This window comes from Electrophorus electricus, chromosome 15 (genome assembly GCF_041902795.1).
Source record: "Electrophorus electricus isolate QZ-2024a chromosome 15, ASM4190279v1, whole genome shotgun sequence".
Taxonomy (NCBI): domain Eukaryota; kingdom Metazoa; phylum Chordata; class Actinopteri; order Gymnotiformes; family Gymnotidae; genus Electrophorus; species Electrophorus electricus.
This window is the reverse complement of record NC_137511.1, coordinates 1,151,361-1,169,104: the sequence shown is the minus strand read 5'-3', so window position 1 is coordinate 1,169,104 and position 17,744 is coordinate 1,151,361. Positions and strand designations below refer to the sequence as shown.

General features: G+C 43.0%; 1 protein-coding gene across 3 annotated transcripts; it reads right to left on the bottom strand.

Annotated features, from left to right (window-relative positions):
• Nucleotides 1–291: 291 nt before the first annotated feature.
• rhobtb1 (Rho related BTB domain containing 1) lies at nt 292–17,713 on the bottom strand. Of its 3 annotated transcripts, XM_027009463.3 has the most exons (10): nt 17,255–17,712; nt 15,119–15,316; nt 14,825–14,928; nt 11,334–11,519; nt 10,188–11,146; nt 9,835–9,953; nt 3,171–3,321; nt 2,627–2,715; nt 2,390–2,495; nt 292–2,123 (listed from the first exon to the last, which is right to left on the bottom strand). In XM_027009463.3, the coding sequence occupies exons 2-10, from the start codon at nt 15,296–15,298 to the stop codon at nt 1,954–1,956; spliced, it is 2,064 nt and encodes a 687-aa protein (XP_026865264.2). In that variant the 5' UTR covers nt 15,299–15,316; nt 17,255–17,712; the 3' UTR covers nt 292–1,953. The 3 variants fall into 3 exon arrangements, with proteins under 3 accessions (XP_026865264.2, XP_026865265.2, XP_081553987.1); XM_081697861.1 differs by lacking the exon at nt 292–2,123 and having other exon boundaries at nt 2,590–2,715; nt 17,255–17,713; XM_027009464.3 differs by lacking the exons at nt 14,825–14,928; nt 15,119–15,316; nt 17,255–17,712 and adding an exon at nt 13,246–14,817.
• Nucleotides 17,714–17,744: the final 31 nt, after the last annotated feature.

Below are 17,744 nucleotides of genomic sequence, written 5' to 3'. Positions count from 1 at the left end.
CTTTTAAAATAATTTTTAAAATATAGAGTCTATTCACACAGTCAAGTAGACAAACATACTGCTGCTACTACTATATATGTAATATGTACTACATATGTAATTTTTTACTATAACTAAATATCTTTAAAACGATGGCTAACCTTCATCCAAAGCTTAACCATTACCTTGGCCCAGTACCTAACAATACCTTTTACCTTACACTTAACCAAAGATGTAAAAATAAACATACATAGTTTGTATGTATAACAGTATATAGTTTAACATGCCAAAACACAAACACAATACTATGCATAAGTAAATGTATTATTTATTAAATACTTTGTATATAAAATAATTAAACAAATACATACCTTAATAAACAACCAACATTAAGAGTAATGTCCAGCAAGATCAAAGGCCTTTGACAGCATGAACCAAATGAACCAGCCACTTGGTTTGTAGCAGGTAATGACACTCAACACCAATTCTGGCCAAATCACCAAAATAGAACAATCACATTGCATCTAGTGAGCATCGTTATTTACTTTTTATTTTTGTAAACTAAAGACAACCTACAGGACTAGTGACAAAAACATTCTATTATTTTCAAGTATTAAGTTTCCCTTTTACCCACAGGCAAGTTAACCCACCTGGCTCTGCCCGGTTCAGGTTACATGAGCAATGTATGCAGCTCTGGACACAAACACTCACGTGCTCTTAACAGTTAGGGTACATATACCAAGAGTATGCTGACCAACACTAACTATGAACAGCAGAAAGCCTCATTGTTCATCAATCTAAAAGCAAAAGCTTATTTCAGCCTTTTTTGCACATTCCCATTCACATATCCATCATAAAACCTCTGAGATTATCTATAGTTTCTTTAACCTTTAACAACAATCTTTAATGTGTTAACAACGTTACAGTCCACTACAGTATATGGAACTTCTAGCACTAGCACAGTGAAGGTAGTATATGTAATCGATGGTTATGGATGGGTACATTTGCCGGTTAAGTTTGGTTTCAAGTAAACCCTGAACTAAGTCATAGTGCTAAGCCCTTCTAAAAAATAAGAGTGAACTTTCATTTAGGAGCATACACTGTGGTACACTAAAGGAATGAAATAGGCCATGGGAACACACGGAACTAGCCAGGTGAGCTATGGCGATTCCCTGGCACCAGAACAGCAGCTGTCCTCTGGTGCGACTTGGCCCTTGCGATGTACAGTGAATGAGTTATTGCATTTGAAGTTTCTGATGTTTTATTACTTAGAGCTGGTACAAAAGAGGAGCTGCTGTAAACTCAATCACGATGTACACTCTACAGCTGAGTTCGCTCACCAGGCAACACCAAGTTCCCATCTTTGAGGTCACAAGTGTCACAAAGACCATATCGGTGGAAAGAGTCAGAAAGACTTCTAACGCTAACGCTCATAATGCAAATGTTCTACATTGCTGATTCTACTAAACTGCTATTCAGTTCAGGCATGGGTTTGTTGTGATTTGTAGCGTAAGAGTTTACCACCTGGATAGCTGCAGAAAAGTGTTTTGCCTAGAGCAGAGAAGCAGGTCAGCATCAGACAGTGAAAATAAGACTGATTCTGGGGAACATTCTGACATTCCCTTTCCCCGGTGATGTCTAGTGACATCGACAGGACTTTGCCATGAGGCAAACAACTCCAAAACAGATTATATTTTTCTCCTTATACAACCCTTACAGTGAAATAATGCTATGATGTCGTATTCAGTTACCATTAACTGAAGTTCACTGGACAACAACATACAATATATTGGCCTGCATTATTAGGACACAGATTGTGCTTTGAAACTTTTGGACACCTGCCTTGACCTATATGCTAGTAGAAAAGAAAAGTAGATGCCAGTGCATTGTTTGAAAGTTAAGACATTAAATGTTAGTAGGGAGGGCCTAGAGAGAGGCACTGTTTCGCTTGCTCTCTCTCTCTCTCTCTCTCTCTCAGGCCACCACAGGAGAGGTGCTCCAGAAACACCAGCGACGGCGTGAGTAGTGCTTTTTCAAGACCTGGTCCTCCTTTTCCCGCTCCTTCCTCACGCGTTGATAGTGGTCTTCCTCCTTCAGGTACCAGACTGGTGGCCAACGGTGCTTCTCAAAATATTCCTGGTTCTCTGTTCAGGCCACAGCACGCACAGAGTGATCAAAACAAGGTCACACTTTACACGGTGCACTGAAATCTCAGACGAAATTTGCAAATATTCGTGAGGACACGACAAAGGCTACAGGCACGATTGGCTCCACTCATCCGCAGGCACTTCACATTCTGCAATAATGGAAACTTGAAGGCTTCGGGTGTGCTGTGCCTTTGTGATTACTACTAGCGCATATTCAGTTCCTTACACACTATATTGCCTGTAACTGTGTCTGGTGTTCTTACCTGCTGATTTGGACTTGACCTCCTTGAGGTAATTGGCACATATGCTATTGTAATGAGTGCAAATGTGGTGCAAGCACCAAGCAGCAAGTTGGTTGGCATTATGGAACTATAAGAAGAACAGAACCGACATGGTTATATCTCAATTAAATATGGAAGATTATACAATATTTAAAAACAAATATATTTGAATAATAGTAGACCTTGAAGGTCAAGACAAGATTGCTCTATGGCCAAGACCTGTGAAAGCTCCAGGTAGGTGAGGACCTCGCCATCTATGTCTTGCCCAACCCTGGAGGCCTTCAGCAGCTCAGCCACCGCGTATTGTTCTGTGCAAAAGAAAAGCATTTTAAAATAGAACTTGTATTAAAACATGGTAAACTATCCAACAAGTAATCATCAGCGCCTAATAAAATATTTTGATGCTTTATTGCACAAAAAAAAGCTTCTCAGTCATCCATCTGCAACTGAAACATCTCAGCAGAAAATATGTTATTTCTGCTGAGGCACACGCTAAAGCCTAAAGCAAGGCTTCACATGAGCCATAGATCAATGTCAGACTATCGCCATGCTGGATGATGTTAGCCAGACAGCTTGCAATCTGCACTCCACCAGGCTCATGGAATCAGATTCACTGAGCCTTGACATTGCTCGTTACTTAGCAACTCTAAATTGAGGAACCAAATTGTCAGTTTGATTCAAGTTTGTACTGGCTACTTGGCTTTTGGTCTGAAGAGCTTGTATGTGTGTGTGTGTGTGTGTGTGTGTGTGGTGGAGTGCCCACCTGTCAGGGCGATGAGGCGGGGAAGGCACAGTCTGTTTGCCAGAGCGATTAACTCCATTGGGTCCAAGTCAGCCATGGGTGACAGCTGATTTGTGTAGAGGTACTCCAGCACTGCCTGCATACACACCCTGCTGGTGTTGGGGAAAGACACCTGGCAATTCCACACGCACACATACACACACACAAAGGCAAAGAAGGAAAGAGAAACAGCAATATATAAATACAGTTAAATCACTAAAGCTGTGACAAGAGAGAACTTACACATGAATGTAACTGATGAAGCAAATTTGGTAGCTTAGAATGGCTAAGTAGTATTGCTTCATATATCAGTGAGATGGTACAATATTATATATTATGCACTGTTCAATGTATCGGACCTGTAAAAATTTTATTATAAATACAAAACACATTTCAAATGTAAGACTTAGACGTTTATATAAGTGCAGTATATAAACCATTCTGCTTTTGGGTTAGGTTTTTAAAAAATTCATTATGAATAGCAGGAGCCTTTTAAAACTATATTCCTGGAGCTTTTTTCTTAATCACATGATAGAAAGTGTTGATGTATCTCTTGCTTGTTCACCAGAGCTCAGAAAACAAGCCCCTTTCTTTTTTAATCCCAGGACAATTAATGGCAGGTTCATGTTATCGTGTTGTTTTTGACACAAATCTGACCTAATTACTACAGTATTTTAATCTCTTTACTGAACAGAATAGGGAATATAGCATGTGCCCTTTCTTACAGCTAATAGTCCATGCAGCATGCACCATGTACAATCTACATATACTACATCACCACTCTTTCAATAAAGACTGCTTTCACTTTTAGTTTTATTTACAGAACAGATGTATACTGTGAACATATTTCCATACAGTATTCCCAACAAGACAACAACAAACATTTTTAACATACTATGCTACATTCCAGATGATGCAAGACGACACATTTTTCTTGAGTTTTTCAATGACAATGGTTGTCTTCTTGTTGGTTTGTATCAGATTTTGAGTATTAATCCAGAACAATCCCAAACATAGTCAAATATTTCAGTACCAAGATTAGGCCATCATGTCGCAACTCTTTGTGGTTGGTTAGCAATAGCTCTTGCCAGAGAACACACAATTCCACCAATATATTAGCTCAATAGCATGGCCCACTGACCACTAAATACCTTGATGGGCTTTGTGAAGTCTTCTGAGACCACTTGGAGCAATTTGTTTGTTGACAATTACCAGGCCATCTCAATATATAGTGTGTCCTTCAAGGGCCAGTATCGGTGGCTATCCCATGCAGTGCATTTGCTTCAAAAGGGATAATTCACCATCTGTCTCAATGTTTTCCTGCAGAAACAAGATAACATCACCATCCAGGGCTGTCTGTGGGCATAGGGCATGGACTACTCTTTCACCACTGAGGTACATCAGCTACCTTCGTTTCTTTGCCTGCTGTGTATATGATTTTTATGTCATATTCTTGAATTTGTAGTAACTTCCATTGATGTCTCACTGGTCCCTTGTCAGTGGGCTTGGCTATAATAACCTCAATCAGACTGAATCTCGGCCGTGATGCCATACACATACATGTGGAGTTTTTGAAGAGTGATGATGATTGCTAAAACACCTGAACAAAATTCTGCTCAGCGTCAGACAGCGTTCGGGAGGCATATGCTACAGTCTGCCTGTTTCGCATGACAAATGTCCCAAGGCCATCTTTGGATGCATCTGCCCATAAGACAGTCTTTGCTCTTGGATTGTAGATGAGAAGGAGGAGGTGCTACTGCCATGGCTGCCTTCAGCTTGTCCGTAGCTGCCTATTGTTCTGGCTGCCACCGCCAGAAAGTGTCATTTGCCGGGAAAGGGTGAAGTGGTACTGTAGGTTCTGCATCATTGGCACTAGTACAGGTAACGTGCCATTCCAAACAGACCCTGCAGGGCTCTTTTGGTGGCAGTGCCAAGCATGTCCTGGATGGCACACACCTTGGATGGATCTGCAATCCAGCACTGATGGTCAGCACTAATAATAGGAATCTTTTCACATTATTGAATTTTTTCACTGTTAAATTTGATGCATCATTGTTTTATGTAGTCATGCTTGTCTTTGTCTTTGATTGCGTCACCTGTAATCACATAAACTCCTGTGGTGTCTCCAAAGCTCTCATAGGTCATCTGATGCAAAACCTCATTAGCTGACTTGATTCTGAAGTGGAACTAGTATCTGCCTCATGGAGTGTTGAACATGCAGAGGTCAGCAGATTCTTCACTGAGCTTTATTTACCAGTAGCATAAATTCTAATCCAGAATAGTGAAAATTATTTTACCATCTAGCATATACTGGATCTCTTCTCATGCAGGTATAGAGAATTGCTGCCTTTTAACAGCCCTCTTGTGATCTCTGGGTTCGAAACGGACCCTGAGGGACCCTGAGTCATGTCTAGGCCATTGACCCCATCTGTTAGGCTTTGTGACTTTCAAAATAATGTTCCTCTTATCTAGGTCCTGTAGTGTTTCAGGCTGTCATCAACAGCAACTGGAATCAGCTGTGAACCACCAGGGTTACACTGGGATCTGTGTAGATGTGGAACAATCCGGGAAATGCGTCCAGTCCTCCAAAGATCAATGGGTGTTACTTGAGCAGTTCTTGTTTTCTGGCTGGAGCTGAGGAAGAAATTGCACCAGCCTTTTGAATTGAGATGAACTGAGAACGGGCTTGCAGGAGTGTTTGATGCACTTGTTAGTGTAGAACTGAAGAAAGGCTTTCTGGTTTTGGCTGGACTTTAGTACCGCCATGTCAAGACTGAAGTCAAGAGGCATTTAAATGTCATTCCAGCTACAGTAAAAGCAAATAATGTCCCTAGAAGACCATGGTGCAAAACAAAAGAACACAAGTGTAAACAACAAAAAATATTAAATGTAGGACCAATAATCATGACAATGTAGGGCAATACCAATCAGTAACTATCACTGAGCAAAGTGAGAGGGTGTGCAGAAGATGTAACATACCATGACAAGTAAGTGTTAAGCAGATATGCTTGCAGCATATATGAACACGGCAGTTGCTGATGTAGCCAGTATAACAATGTAAGATTACAAAATGAAATGGAATATGGCATTTGTTAAATACTGTATTCTAGCAGCAGACGTTATTAAGATATGTCAAAAAGTGCAAAATTCAACATTATTTTAAATATAGTATTCTGAAAACACACCTTAGGAAATGTGTATGCAAAGTGAGAGAGTAAGATGGTTTCAATGTGTGTTGTGTGTGTGTGTGTGTGTGTGTGTGTGTGTGTGTGTGTGTGTGTGTGTGTGTGTGTGTATGCATGCATGATGGAGTGTCTGGCCAGCCTTTGGGAGTTGAGGAGTCTGATGGCTTTGGTGAAGATACTTGTGTACTCTGGTTGTGAGGACCTGGATGCTTTAGTACCTTTTCCCACATGGCAGAGTTCATGTGATGGGTGTGTGGAATCATCCAAAATGCTGGTGTTTTGTGAGAGCAGCTTGTGGTGTAAATGTCTGGGTGGACGGGAGAACGACCCCGATGGTCTCCCCTGCTCTCCTCTCTGTTCACTGGAGGGTCTCTCCGAAACCAATTCCCAAATCGAGCAGTGGTGCAGCTACTCAGGGTGTGCCATATAATCTCCCTGTGTGACGATGCTAAGGATGCTGAGGATGGTGAGGATGCTCAGGATGGTGAGGATGGTGAGGATGGTGAGGATGCTCAGGATGGTGAGGATGGTGGGGGGACATAAGCTTTCCCCAGCATCCTCGGGAATCAGTCGCTACTGGGTTTCCTTGGCTGTAGAGCTGGTGTTGAGGATTCAGCATTTGATGTTGAGTCAACAGAAGTTGAATCGAGCAGCTGATGTTGAGCCAACAAGCATCACTTTGTTTTGTCCACATTCAGAAACTTGTTGCTGCTGCATACCAGTCCATTAGCCTCCTCCAGCTTCTCTCTATGCTGACTCGCCATCCCTGTTCATGAGACCCACCATGGCCAGGTCATCGCAAACTTGATGATGTGGTTGGAGTTGGGTGTCAATGCACAGTGGACTAACTACACAGTGGACTGACCACACAGTTGACTGAGCATCGTGGCTAGCCCCAATGCTCAGTGTGATGGTGCTGGACTGAGGTCTCCCAGGCAGGAAGTCCAAGGTCCAGTTACAGAGTTCAGTTCAGGATGAGCAATCTCACCTGTTCAGTCAGATGCTGAGGAATGATGGTGCTGAATGCTGAACTGAAGTCCATGAACAGCATTTTAATGTATGTGTCCTTTTTGTCCAAATAGGACATTTTAGACAATACAGCTGTATCTTGATATGTCTCATGACAAGCTTCTCAAAGCATTTCATCATGATGGACAATGAAGAATTCCACAGCACGAGGATGATGGTGAAGCACATTGAGATGATGGTACTGAGCAGAGAGATGTTGGAGATGTCCGTGAGAGCATCCACCAGTTGGTCTGCACAACCTTTTCCATGGCACTTCCATGTTCTGCCTGCAGGTGCTGGTCATTTTAACTGCACATGTCTTCCTCCTTCTTTTAGCATGCACACTTTGCTTGCCAAGTTCAACAGATATTACTTTAGCTTGGTGCCACTCTGACTGTTCTAGCACAACAAATGTCAAGTTCTCTTTCGAATGTAAGATTTATTGTTGCTAGACGTTCTTCCCAGTGTTATTTGTGATGATAAACAATGTTATTTTTGATGTTTTGTCAGGCAGCATTATATATCTTCAGTGTCTTTGAATTTGCAGGTGCATACTCTTTGTATTAACTCAGTTACAAACTTATCAGTGCCTGATTCTGGATTGTATTTGTGGGCCCAGAACTGATGTCTGTTAAACGCAGTGTTTTTTTTCCCTCAGAGCAAAGTATGATTCAACAGCTTTCAGCATTTTAATCCAATTTTCAGGATCTGCATCTGTACTCTGAGCATGTTCTGAATCTCAAGAACGTCTTCACCCACTGTTTGAAGCAGTACTGCTGTCCTTTTGGTCTCAGGCTTTACATCCAAATTGTAATAACTGCAAAGTATGAAGTAAGGCTCTGTTCCCATTTTTGCTGGTTTTCTGCCAGTTTATAGTCAAGCTGAGTGGTGGTGGTGGTGGAAAACATAGTTGCATTTTGTATGGTATAATAGGTTGCTAGGCATTAGCCACTGAAACAATACGTTTTCTCTAAGCTGGCTGTGCTCGTCAAGGTTAACAGTCTTCATTGTCAATTCCTTTTATCTCAGGGACTCCTCTTTGCCTCATGGAAACAGATGCACTTCACACCCTTCTGACACTATATGCTGTTGTTCTAGAGAAAAACCTTGCCAAGTTGCTTCAGTATTTTAATTTCTTTACTGAACAGAATTTGGAATACAATGTGTGCCCTTTCTTAAATTTTGCAGCCCAAGAAGATAGTACTTTACTGTCTCCTAGTGGGCCATTCAATTAGACAGGTTCGTATGGGGGAGAAATGGAGTGTACCTTGTTCTGGCTACATATCCTACACATCATATTATTACAGCTAGATGTAGGCAGCCCATTACATAACATGATTCAAAGGAAAAATCTGCAGTAGACCATTTTAAAAAGAGAAGAACTGCTCTTCTTCTCTGATTCAAAATGAGCACTACATACTTGGGGTAAGTAGGACAGCAGCAGCCCTAAAATAAAGGTGCCCCAGTTGTAACACTGGCATGTGAGGTTGGCTCAGCACACCACTGGACTGAATGAAGTAGACCTGCCATTGTCTTGACAATCTTCCTGGCCGTAGAAGGAAAGTCAAAATGCCTCCAACTGATGTCAATCTCCCCTTGTTAGGTAGTAAAGCCAGACTGTTCTTTAAAGGAGTTATATTGAACCTTTATAGCAGATACCTCCCTTAACAACATAAAGATGCACTGTCATTTACCTGATACCTTTATCCAAAGCAACTCACAATTATGATTGAGTACAACTTGAGCAATTTAGGGTTAAAGGCCTTGCTCAGGGGCCCAACAGCAGGAACTTGGCAGTGGTGGGGCTTGAACCAGCAATCTTCAGATTACAAGTCAAGTTTTAAAATACTTGCTTTAAAGCCTTAATGGTTTCCATAAGATCTGTTATTCAGAGGATACAAATTTCAACATTTTAATGAGACAAATTATTAGCTTATTAGCTCTAAAATTGAGTGACGTGTGATGTTCAATAGGTATCAGTATGAGGTGATGTATTTGCAGATGCATTCTGTGAGTTTAAGATGAATGTGCATAGGCCCTGGTGCATAGGCCATGTGTGTGTGTGTGTGTGTGTGTGTGTGTCGGGGGGGGGGGGGGGGTATGAGTGTGCCAGGGGGTTGAGGTTTCTCATTGAGAGTATGCTCTGTGTGTGTGTGTGTGTGTGTGTGTGTGTGTGTGTGTGTGTGTGTATGTGTGTGTGTGTGTTCGTGTGTGCCAGGGGGCTGAGGTTTCTGGTTGAGAGTACACTCTGTTTGTGTGTATGTGTGTGTGTGTGCGTGCTCATGGCACACTGCATGTATTTATCTGTATGTGGGTAGTCTGACCTTGCACCATCTGTTTGAGGATTGAAAAAGATTCAACACTCATGCTCAATGAAGTAATAGAAATATTCCACAAACTTGTCAGGCACCACCTCTAGCTCAATACACAATGCATAGAGCTCTCTCACTCACCTCATTGTTTGCACTCTCAATGAATGAGCCACCAAACAGAGCAGCCATCCAATCACAACTGGAGATCAGCAAAGGTTTATGGGCTTCGATGGTTCCATCATCCAGCCTGAACATCACATCTTCAGGGATGGCCAAAGGATGTCATGCACAAAAGTTCATATAAGATCAATTTTAAATTTCAGTGTCAACACTACTTTAATTGCTTATCATTCAAATATAACTCTGTCAGGTCAAAATGCATGAGGACATGACTGATGTAACTGAAATCGCAATAATTTCTTTGTTCTGTCCGAACTGTGTTTGAGTCAGTGCAGTAGGAAATACATTAATTTGTGCTGGGGTCCTGTTTTTACCTGTGAAATTGTTCTTGGCCAGACACTCCTTAATTCTATTGGCCTTTCTCACATGGAAAGCTTTTGTAATTTCCTGATTCATGAAACCCTCTTCATTCATGATGTTCTCCACCATCATCCTCAGATCAAAAACCTCCAGGATCTCTGCAATCTGAGCAATCTTCATCAGGTCCTTCTCCTTCTCATCGAGCTCCCCCGTATACAGGAAGCGCAGCACCGCACTGAACGGCCCCAGCTGGATGGAGTGGTCCATTGTCACCACTGTCATGGGAGTCAGGCTACCTGTCACTGGGTTGACGACAGTCTCTTTGTACATGCTGTAGAAGGCCTTGCTCCACGAGCCAAGAGACAGCTTGGTACGATGGTGCTGCCTGTTGAAGTTCACCATCTTCAGAGTGCCATCACTCTTAGAGGCACGAAGTGAGCAGGGGGAGAGGTTGGGCAGCACGGCCACATCCTCCTCTGTGTCCAGGCTGAGGGCCCGCATCGGATATTCCCGGTCATGGCGCACTGTCATCACCAGGCACGAGGACTCATCAGAGAGGTCCATCTGGAAGAGGTCGTAGAACTTGGAGGATGAGGTAGACAGGTAGATCTTGTGGGCAAATACGTGAATGTGCTCCTGAAGAATGAACATGACATCAGCACAGAGAGGGTTTTCCAGCAGCTGCCTGGGGCCATCCCGATTGTTGGATGGACACTCTGGGATCTTGATTAGTGGTGGAGGAGCTTTTGGGGGCAAGAAGGGTGCCTGCAAGAGGGGTTTCTGAACCTTTCGCAAATGGGACTTCCAGAACTGAAGGTGGCGCCTGGAGATGAGAGCAGCTCGAATGGCATTGTCAAAGATGTCTTTGATGCCAAACTGATCAAAGACACTTGTCTCATAATATGGAATCCCCAACTCTTTGGCCACATCCCTTCCTCTCTCAGGAGGAAGAATGTCCCCAGGTTTTATAGGCCTGTTGGAGAAAATTCAACAAGGTACTTTAATATGATAGAAATCTTGGGTAGACGATGGAAAAGGACAATCACTTTATCCACAAAAAACATTAATCAGAGGAGAAAGTAAATATTCTGAATGTGTTTGTAATGAATGAAAAAAGCTCAAATAGCAGCAGAAGTCTGAGGACTACTGCAAGGGGGTACCTCGCCAGGGGTCGCCGAGCCCGATTGACAGCCTCAAGGTCTGCATAGCGTAGATCCAGCTGACACCCTACAAGAATGACAGGTGTACGTGGGCAGAAGTGCTTGATCTCCAGGTACCACATGGTCTTGACATGATGGAGAGAGTTTGGGTTGGCGATGGAAAAGCAGAGAACCACCACATCAGACCTTAGGGACGTGAAAATGAAGAGAAGGTGACTCGAGCAACTGCTCAGTCCTAAACCATCATTATACGAACAGAGTGCAAGACATCACTTGACACAGCATGCGAACAGAATGTGCAGCAAAGTATGCTGTACAGCGGCAGGCACCAAGCGGAACCCGGCGCAGAGCCTCAGCCCCGCAGTGCTTAGGCGGCATGCAGAGGAGGGACCCGCCCGTGGCCTCAATGCCAGCCTGACATTGATCTCGTGACAGGATGCGAAAAGATCACCTTTGGTTCCCACCCATGATCCTTTGAGGCGTCTGACGACTGCAGCAATGAACACCTTTGGCAATACTTTTCCTTTTTTTTTTTTTTTTTTGGGGTGGGGGGGGGGCGCCCCAGAGAAGACCATTTCAAACATGAGAAACAAAAATGACAGAAACCAAAAACAAAATGAAACTAAAATAAGGACATGCAGACATACTGACGCATGGCTGGCATACCTTCTCGGAGGGAGGTTAGTACACTGGCTATGCTGAGAGTGGAGCGAGAGGCAACTGCATGAGAACAGTGAACAATGCAAGATCGCCACCTTCGCCCATCGTCCACCAAAGGAACCGTGCAGCACTCGCTGACGGACGCCGCGGCTACCGCGCCACACAGTCAAAACTGGAAATGCAGAGGGTTAGGAAGACGCTAGTGGCCCTGCAGACTTACAGCGTCTCCATTACCTTTCTCAGGCTCACGTTAAGATCACTGATGTCCTACAAACAAAAACAGGCACAGAACAATGCTACGTGGTAATTGGCCTTTGCAAATAATTTTAAAAAGCATCATGTTCTGGGAATGGCATCTGGTCTGGGAAAAAAGTTTTAACTCATTTTCATGTCATGTATATATAACAAGAGTGTTAAATTTCACCTCATTTGTTGCACAAAATCACCCAGTCATTATAATAAAAAAAAATGTGATCTAAACGTTTAATCATGCAAATGGCTCTGAGGAAATATAAGATCCTCTGAGACAACTTGTAATCAACTGATCTAGGATCCAGGCTGAGGGTCCACATCAGAGGTTCCCGGCCAAGTCTTTTGATTTTACCATGCTAAACACTATTGTACAACAAGAAAGGAGCAGTTCTGGCAATAAGCACCGTAAAAGGTTAAACACACGAGATATAGGACTGCTCAGATAGCAGCTGCTGAGCTCAGGTCTCTGCAGGAAGTGACTGGCTTGCTGAAAGCAGGGCCAAATAAGAGCTGATAGCAAATCAGCTCCACAGTGCAAGCATGCCTCATTCCAGACCCCAATCAATGCCCTGCTGATCGAACCATTCATATGTGGAAAGTTAAAAATTGCACGAGGGTCAGCAACCACCTTCTGCTGTGACCTCACGCAGTACCCGAGTGCACATCAGCTCATTTGTGCCGAGTCCGATCCACCCTGCAAACACTCCTGCTGCTTAAAATGCCTGCATCCCCAATGAAAACAGCAACTGCAATCAATTCACCAATCAATGACACCTTCCCCAGCCAAATCGCAAGGTAAAACCCTGACTGAGCATGTCTAGTTTGGCTCTAGTGCACAATATCACAGACTGCTAAAATTGGTAAATCTCACACATAAACAATACAAACGCAAAGCAATATAGCAAGTTTGGAAAGGAGAGCCTTTTACAAAGAAGGTCAAAACTCCACTGCAATTGTGCTTTATTTGTAATGTAAAAGCAGTGTGAGATTTAGTCACTACCTCAAAGCCCAGCTCTGACAGGCTGTGGAGAATAAACACCCAGATTTATGTCTTGCTGTTTGCGACGGAGTCATTCATTACTCATCACTAATTCCACTTCAAGCCAGTCAGCATTCAGTGTGCAGGTCTCTTCATCTCTACTCATAGGACACTAACAGGGTGTCTGGAAAACTTGGAGAGCCCATTACTAAATATGCACTCACTCCTGAAGTCATTTAAATTAGGTCTTAAACCTGATCTGTGTCCACAGATATCTGTGTCCACAAATGGAACGGTGTCAACAAATATATCTGTGTCCACAAATGGAGCTATGCCCACAGCTCTGTTTTTAGTGGTGCCGGTTTGGGTTACTGGGCCGTGTGATGTGCCGGGGTAAAGGGGCGCAGTCATTGACCTGAGGCCACCCTTGTGTCTTCATGTCCCCGGGCCTGAGTTTATGGCTCACGGTGGCAGCAGTTTTGTTTTATTTTTAGGCCACGATAAAAAACGAAACGGATATATGGCGCCACGGAATGGAAATGTAATTCTGCTGAGAGGGGGATCAGCCCAAGGACAGCGAGTGTGGCAGGATGGACATGCGTGCCTGCGCGTGCCTGCGCATGCCTGCGCGTGCCTGCGCGTGCCTGCATGCATGTGCAGGGGTGGCAATTTGCCGACTGCTGTGCTGAATCAAGCAGGAAATGTGTGAGTGTATGTGTTCCTTAGTTTACTCTCAGGGAATGAAACACAGGTGTCTCGTGGCACGGCTAGGTCTGCCCTGCTTTCTCATTAGCCTCTCTCGCAAACTGTCAGGAGGGAGAAAGACTAACATCCCCACTGCAACAGTGCACACTCAGGCCGTCAGGTACCATCTGCCCTGTGCTATCAAAAGACACGAAAGCCTTGCTGGACTCCATCAATGTGACACTCCCTCCCCACCGAGGAGCATTTTTCCACCACTGCTAGGCAGTCCTAGGGAGTGTTAAATTATTTCTAATGTTCATTTATCAAGTCTTAACAAAATGAAACCGATATCATGCATTATCATGCTAGTTTTGGAGTGCAATTTAAATAGAATGAGAAGACACTCTCAGGTTTGAATAACAACATTCAGATTAACTGTTGTACAATGGAAGACCTACTTAAATCAGAAAATCACGTAGGAGATGCATGAGTAAACACGGCAGCATTAAACAAAAACACAAGGTGTTTCTTATAAACATTAATGAAATTGAAGATGCACTCTGGTTAACCTGCCTTGAAGGTGCAAGAAAAGAAAGTGTGAGGAACAGAGGAAATATGACCAAAAAAAGAGAAAAAGAAACCATAAATAAAAGCAGTTCCATGAGTGGCCTACAGAAGATCTGGAGATGAATGACGTCATACTCAATGTACAAAAACTTCCAAACAGATTTTTGCCTTATATTAACACAAACCATAAAAACATCCTATTGCCCTATTCTGCCATAATTTTATCAAAGCCCAGGAAAGAAGCAATCAATAGTTGGAGTCTCTTCAAAGTAAATAATTCCTGCTTTGCTCTGCTCTTTTATTAACACTGCAGTTCCAGTTACATACTGTTAAAACGGGCTAGTATTACCTGCCATAGGCAAAGCGTCTGTCCTTGTGGTGGTCTCCAAAGGTGTCCCACAGCCTGAGGGACACACTGACATCATCCACGACATCTCTGGATCGCTCTAACACCTGTGAGCAGACAGATCTTCATCATGGCCTGGCGTTTCGTCACTCTAACTAGGAACAGGTTTCTATGCTATAGCCTGGATGCTTCTTAAATTGTGTCCACGTGTCCTTTACGTTCTTAAACTAGGCCCTGTTTGTATTTAAAATGACTCACAATGCTGTGCGCAATTCAGATGGCTAAAAAGAAATGTACCTCCTGGCAGACCCTGTACTGGTCAATAGCCCAGACAGTGGGGACATGGGTGGCCAGTAGCTGGTACTGGGTCAAGGTGGTATTGCAGGCCCGGGCACATATAAGACGTGTCTTCCCCACGGCATTGTCTCCAACGACGACGCACTTGATGGTTTCCACATTGGGTCTTTCGTAGTCCATGCTGTATCTCAGGTTGCCCTGCATGTGGAAGGGATGTGATGTGAGGCCACAGCAGTTCACACAGCGAGACACAAACTGAAGAATGTATTGGATTCCAGGAATCTGTATATGTGAGCCACAGACAACACTGCCCTTGGCCCTGGGTCAGTGAAACCTCAGTGTAATACAGGACTTCATGTTTGCATGAGCCTAAAATAGTTTCTCTGCATGTTTTTCTCGCTGAGCTAGACAGTTCAAAAAGTCCCCTTTTAGTTTCAGTACTGTTATAATATTTTAGGGTTCACATAAGCACTTTGATATTGTTAAAGAAACCCACTTTATAAATGAAGATGAATAAAGTGACCATTATACTCCCATCTCTAGATTTGCTCTTAGTGGTACTTGTTTACATGGCTAGTAGAATGGTTCAAGCCCGTCCGGTCATGACCACAAGGATGCACTGATCCTGTCATACCAAAGCATGTAGAATTATACAAGTTGGGTCGTAAAGATTTTCCTGAGAAACAGTACTCATAGTACAAAAAGAGTTGACCATATGTAACTTTGATTAAGGTAATTAGTGGGTAGGCAGATACAATTTATCATATAACAGCAAGTAAAACTATAGAGTAACACCCACATTACCTTACTACCAGGAGATTATTATTATTATAGTTGTTACTTATGGAACCACTGTAATGAAGTAGATTATTGTCAACCTGATCATTGAGGATGACATCATATTGTTGTTGTTGCCCTTTAATCACTGCAGTAGTTACACATTAAACTCCAGCGTGTGTGTGTGTGTGTGTGTGTGTGTGTGTGTGTGTGTGTGTGTGTGTGTGTGTGTGTGTGTTTGTGTGTGTGTATTGAGTGAGTAAGAATGTGTGTTTGTGTGTATGTGAAAGAGAGAGAGCGTGAACGAGGGAGAGAGAGAAATGCATTGTTATAGACTTGCAGATTTTTATGGTTAATATTTAATCATCTAACATGACTCATAAATATTAAGCAAGAAGCATTAGGAGATTCTAGCCTAACACCCACCATTCTGGCACCTTATAACCTTAACACATTAAACTGTCATTCTTATTAAATCTGCTCCCCTAAGAGAATAAACAGTAAATCTTTATTCTCATATACTCCATCAATATTACATAAAAGCCCGCACAAGAAGAGAAGTGCATGCACAGATACTATTTCTGGACCCTCTGACCTACCCTGTGACAACACTGACCTCCAAGGGGATATGATATTGCTTAATGCTATGGAGGAATCTATTTACCAACACAAACCAAACCCACTGATAAAGGGAGTGGTGATAAAAGACAACCAAATACCACATTAACAGCACATTAACACCACATTAACAAACACATTAACTTTGCTTCATATCTGAATGACGCTGGGTATGTCACAGTACTTCCCGTTGTAACTTTTACCCAATAATTTGAAGAAAGTTGGCTACAAACTAGCCCACGTGCACCCAAATTCATTATAAAAGCCAAAATTATTAAGATTGTAAACACTCCGAATATGCTGTTGATCACAACACCACTTTTGCTGATGTATTAAGTACCGAGCATCAGTCTAAACTTGGGGAGCAGCAACAGTATTGTACGTAACCGCTATTGCCATGACATCTTCGGCTGCACGAGTCTAATTGGATATCAGCGTACTTAATGCAATTGCCTAATGAACGCAAGCTCAGATGGGTCGTTTAGTATGAAGGTACTAGGATCACAATAGTTGCAACTGTTGTTTATTTTCTCACAATATCTACCTATGACAGAGCTACATAACACAATGACAGTAATGCACTGTGAACATAATAATAAATACAACACCATACCACATAATAGCAGCAGTACCCATCCAAAGCGCTGAAGCTCAGGGCACAGGTGACTGAATATCAAGAGGACAACACCCCGGTCTTTGTTTAGCAGCAGGGTGCTGAACTGTTGACAGAAAAACACCTACCGTTTCTTTGGGCTGTTTTTTTTATTAGTATTGTTGTCAAGAACTGAAGTCAAGACTTCAAGTCAAGAAGTATAAAATAAAATCGCCGAGCGCTAGCTGGGAAAATGCTGCAAGAACATTTCGTAATCGCTACAGTGTCCCAGTTTGTCAAAAAAAAAAAATGTTAATCCGTTTGGGGTTTTTTAAGATTAATAACGCAGTGTCTCGCTGTGCTGGTTGAAGCCGCCGTTAGGCAACCCATTCACGCGCTCTTGAGAGGACCGTCTGCAGGCTCCCGCTGGACGTGGATGCGGCTTCCATTGTGACGTCAGCGACCGTTCTAATAATAGCGGGCATACGGTTTCATTCAGGAAAACAATGTGCTTCGGACGTGCCCAGGGCGCGCACCACCGATATGTGTGCAAGGTGCTCCAACGTCTTACTCCGAATAACGGTGCTAACCTAACGGAGTTAGAGGTGCATTTGCGAGACCGAAAAATATCGGTAATCA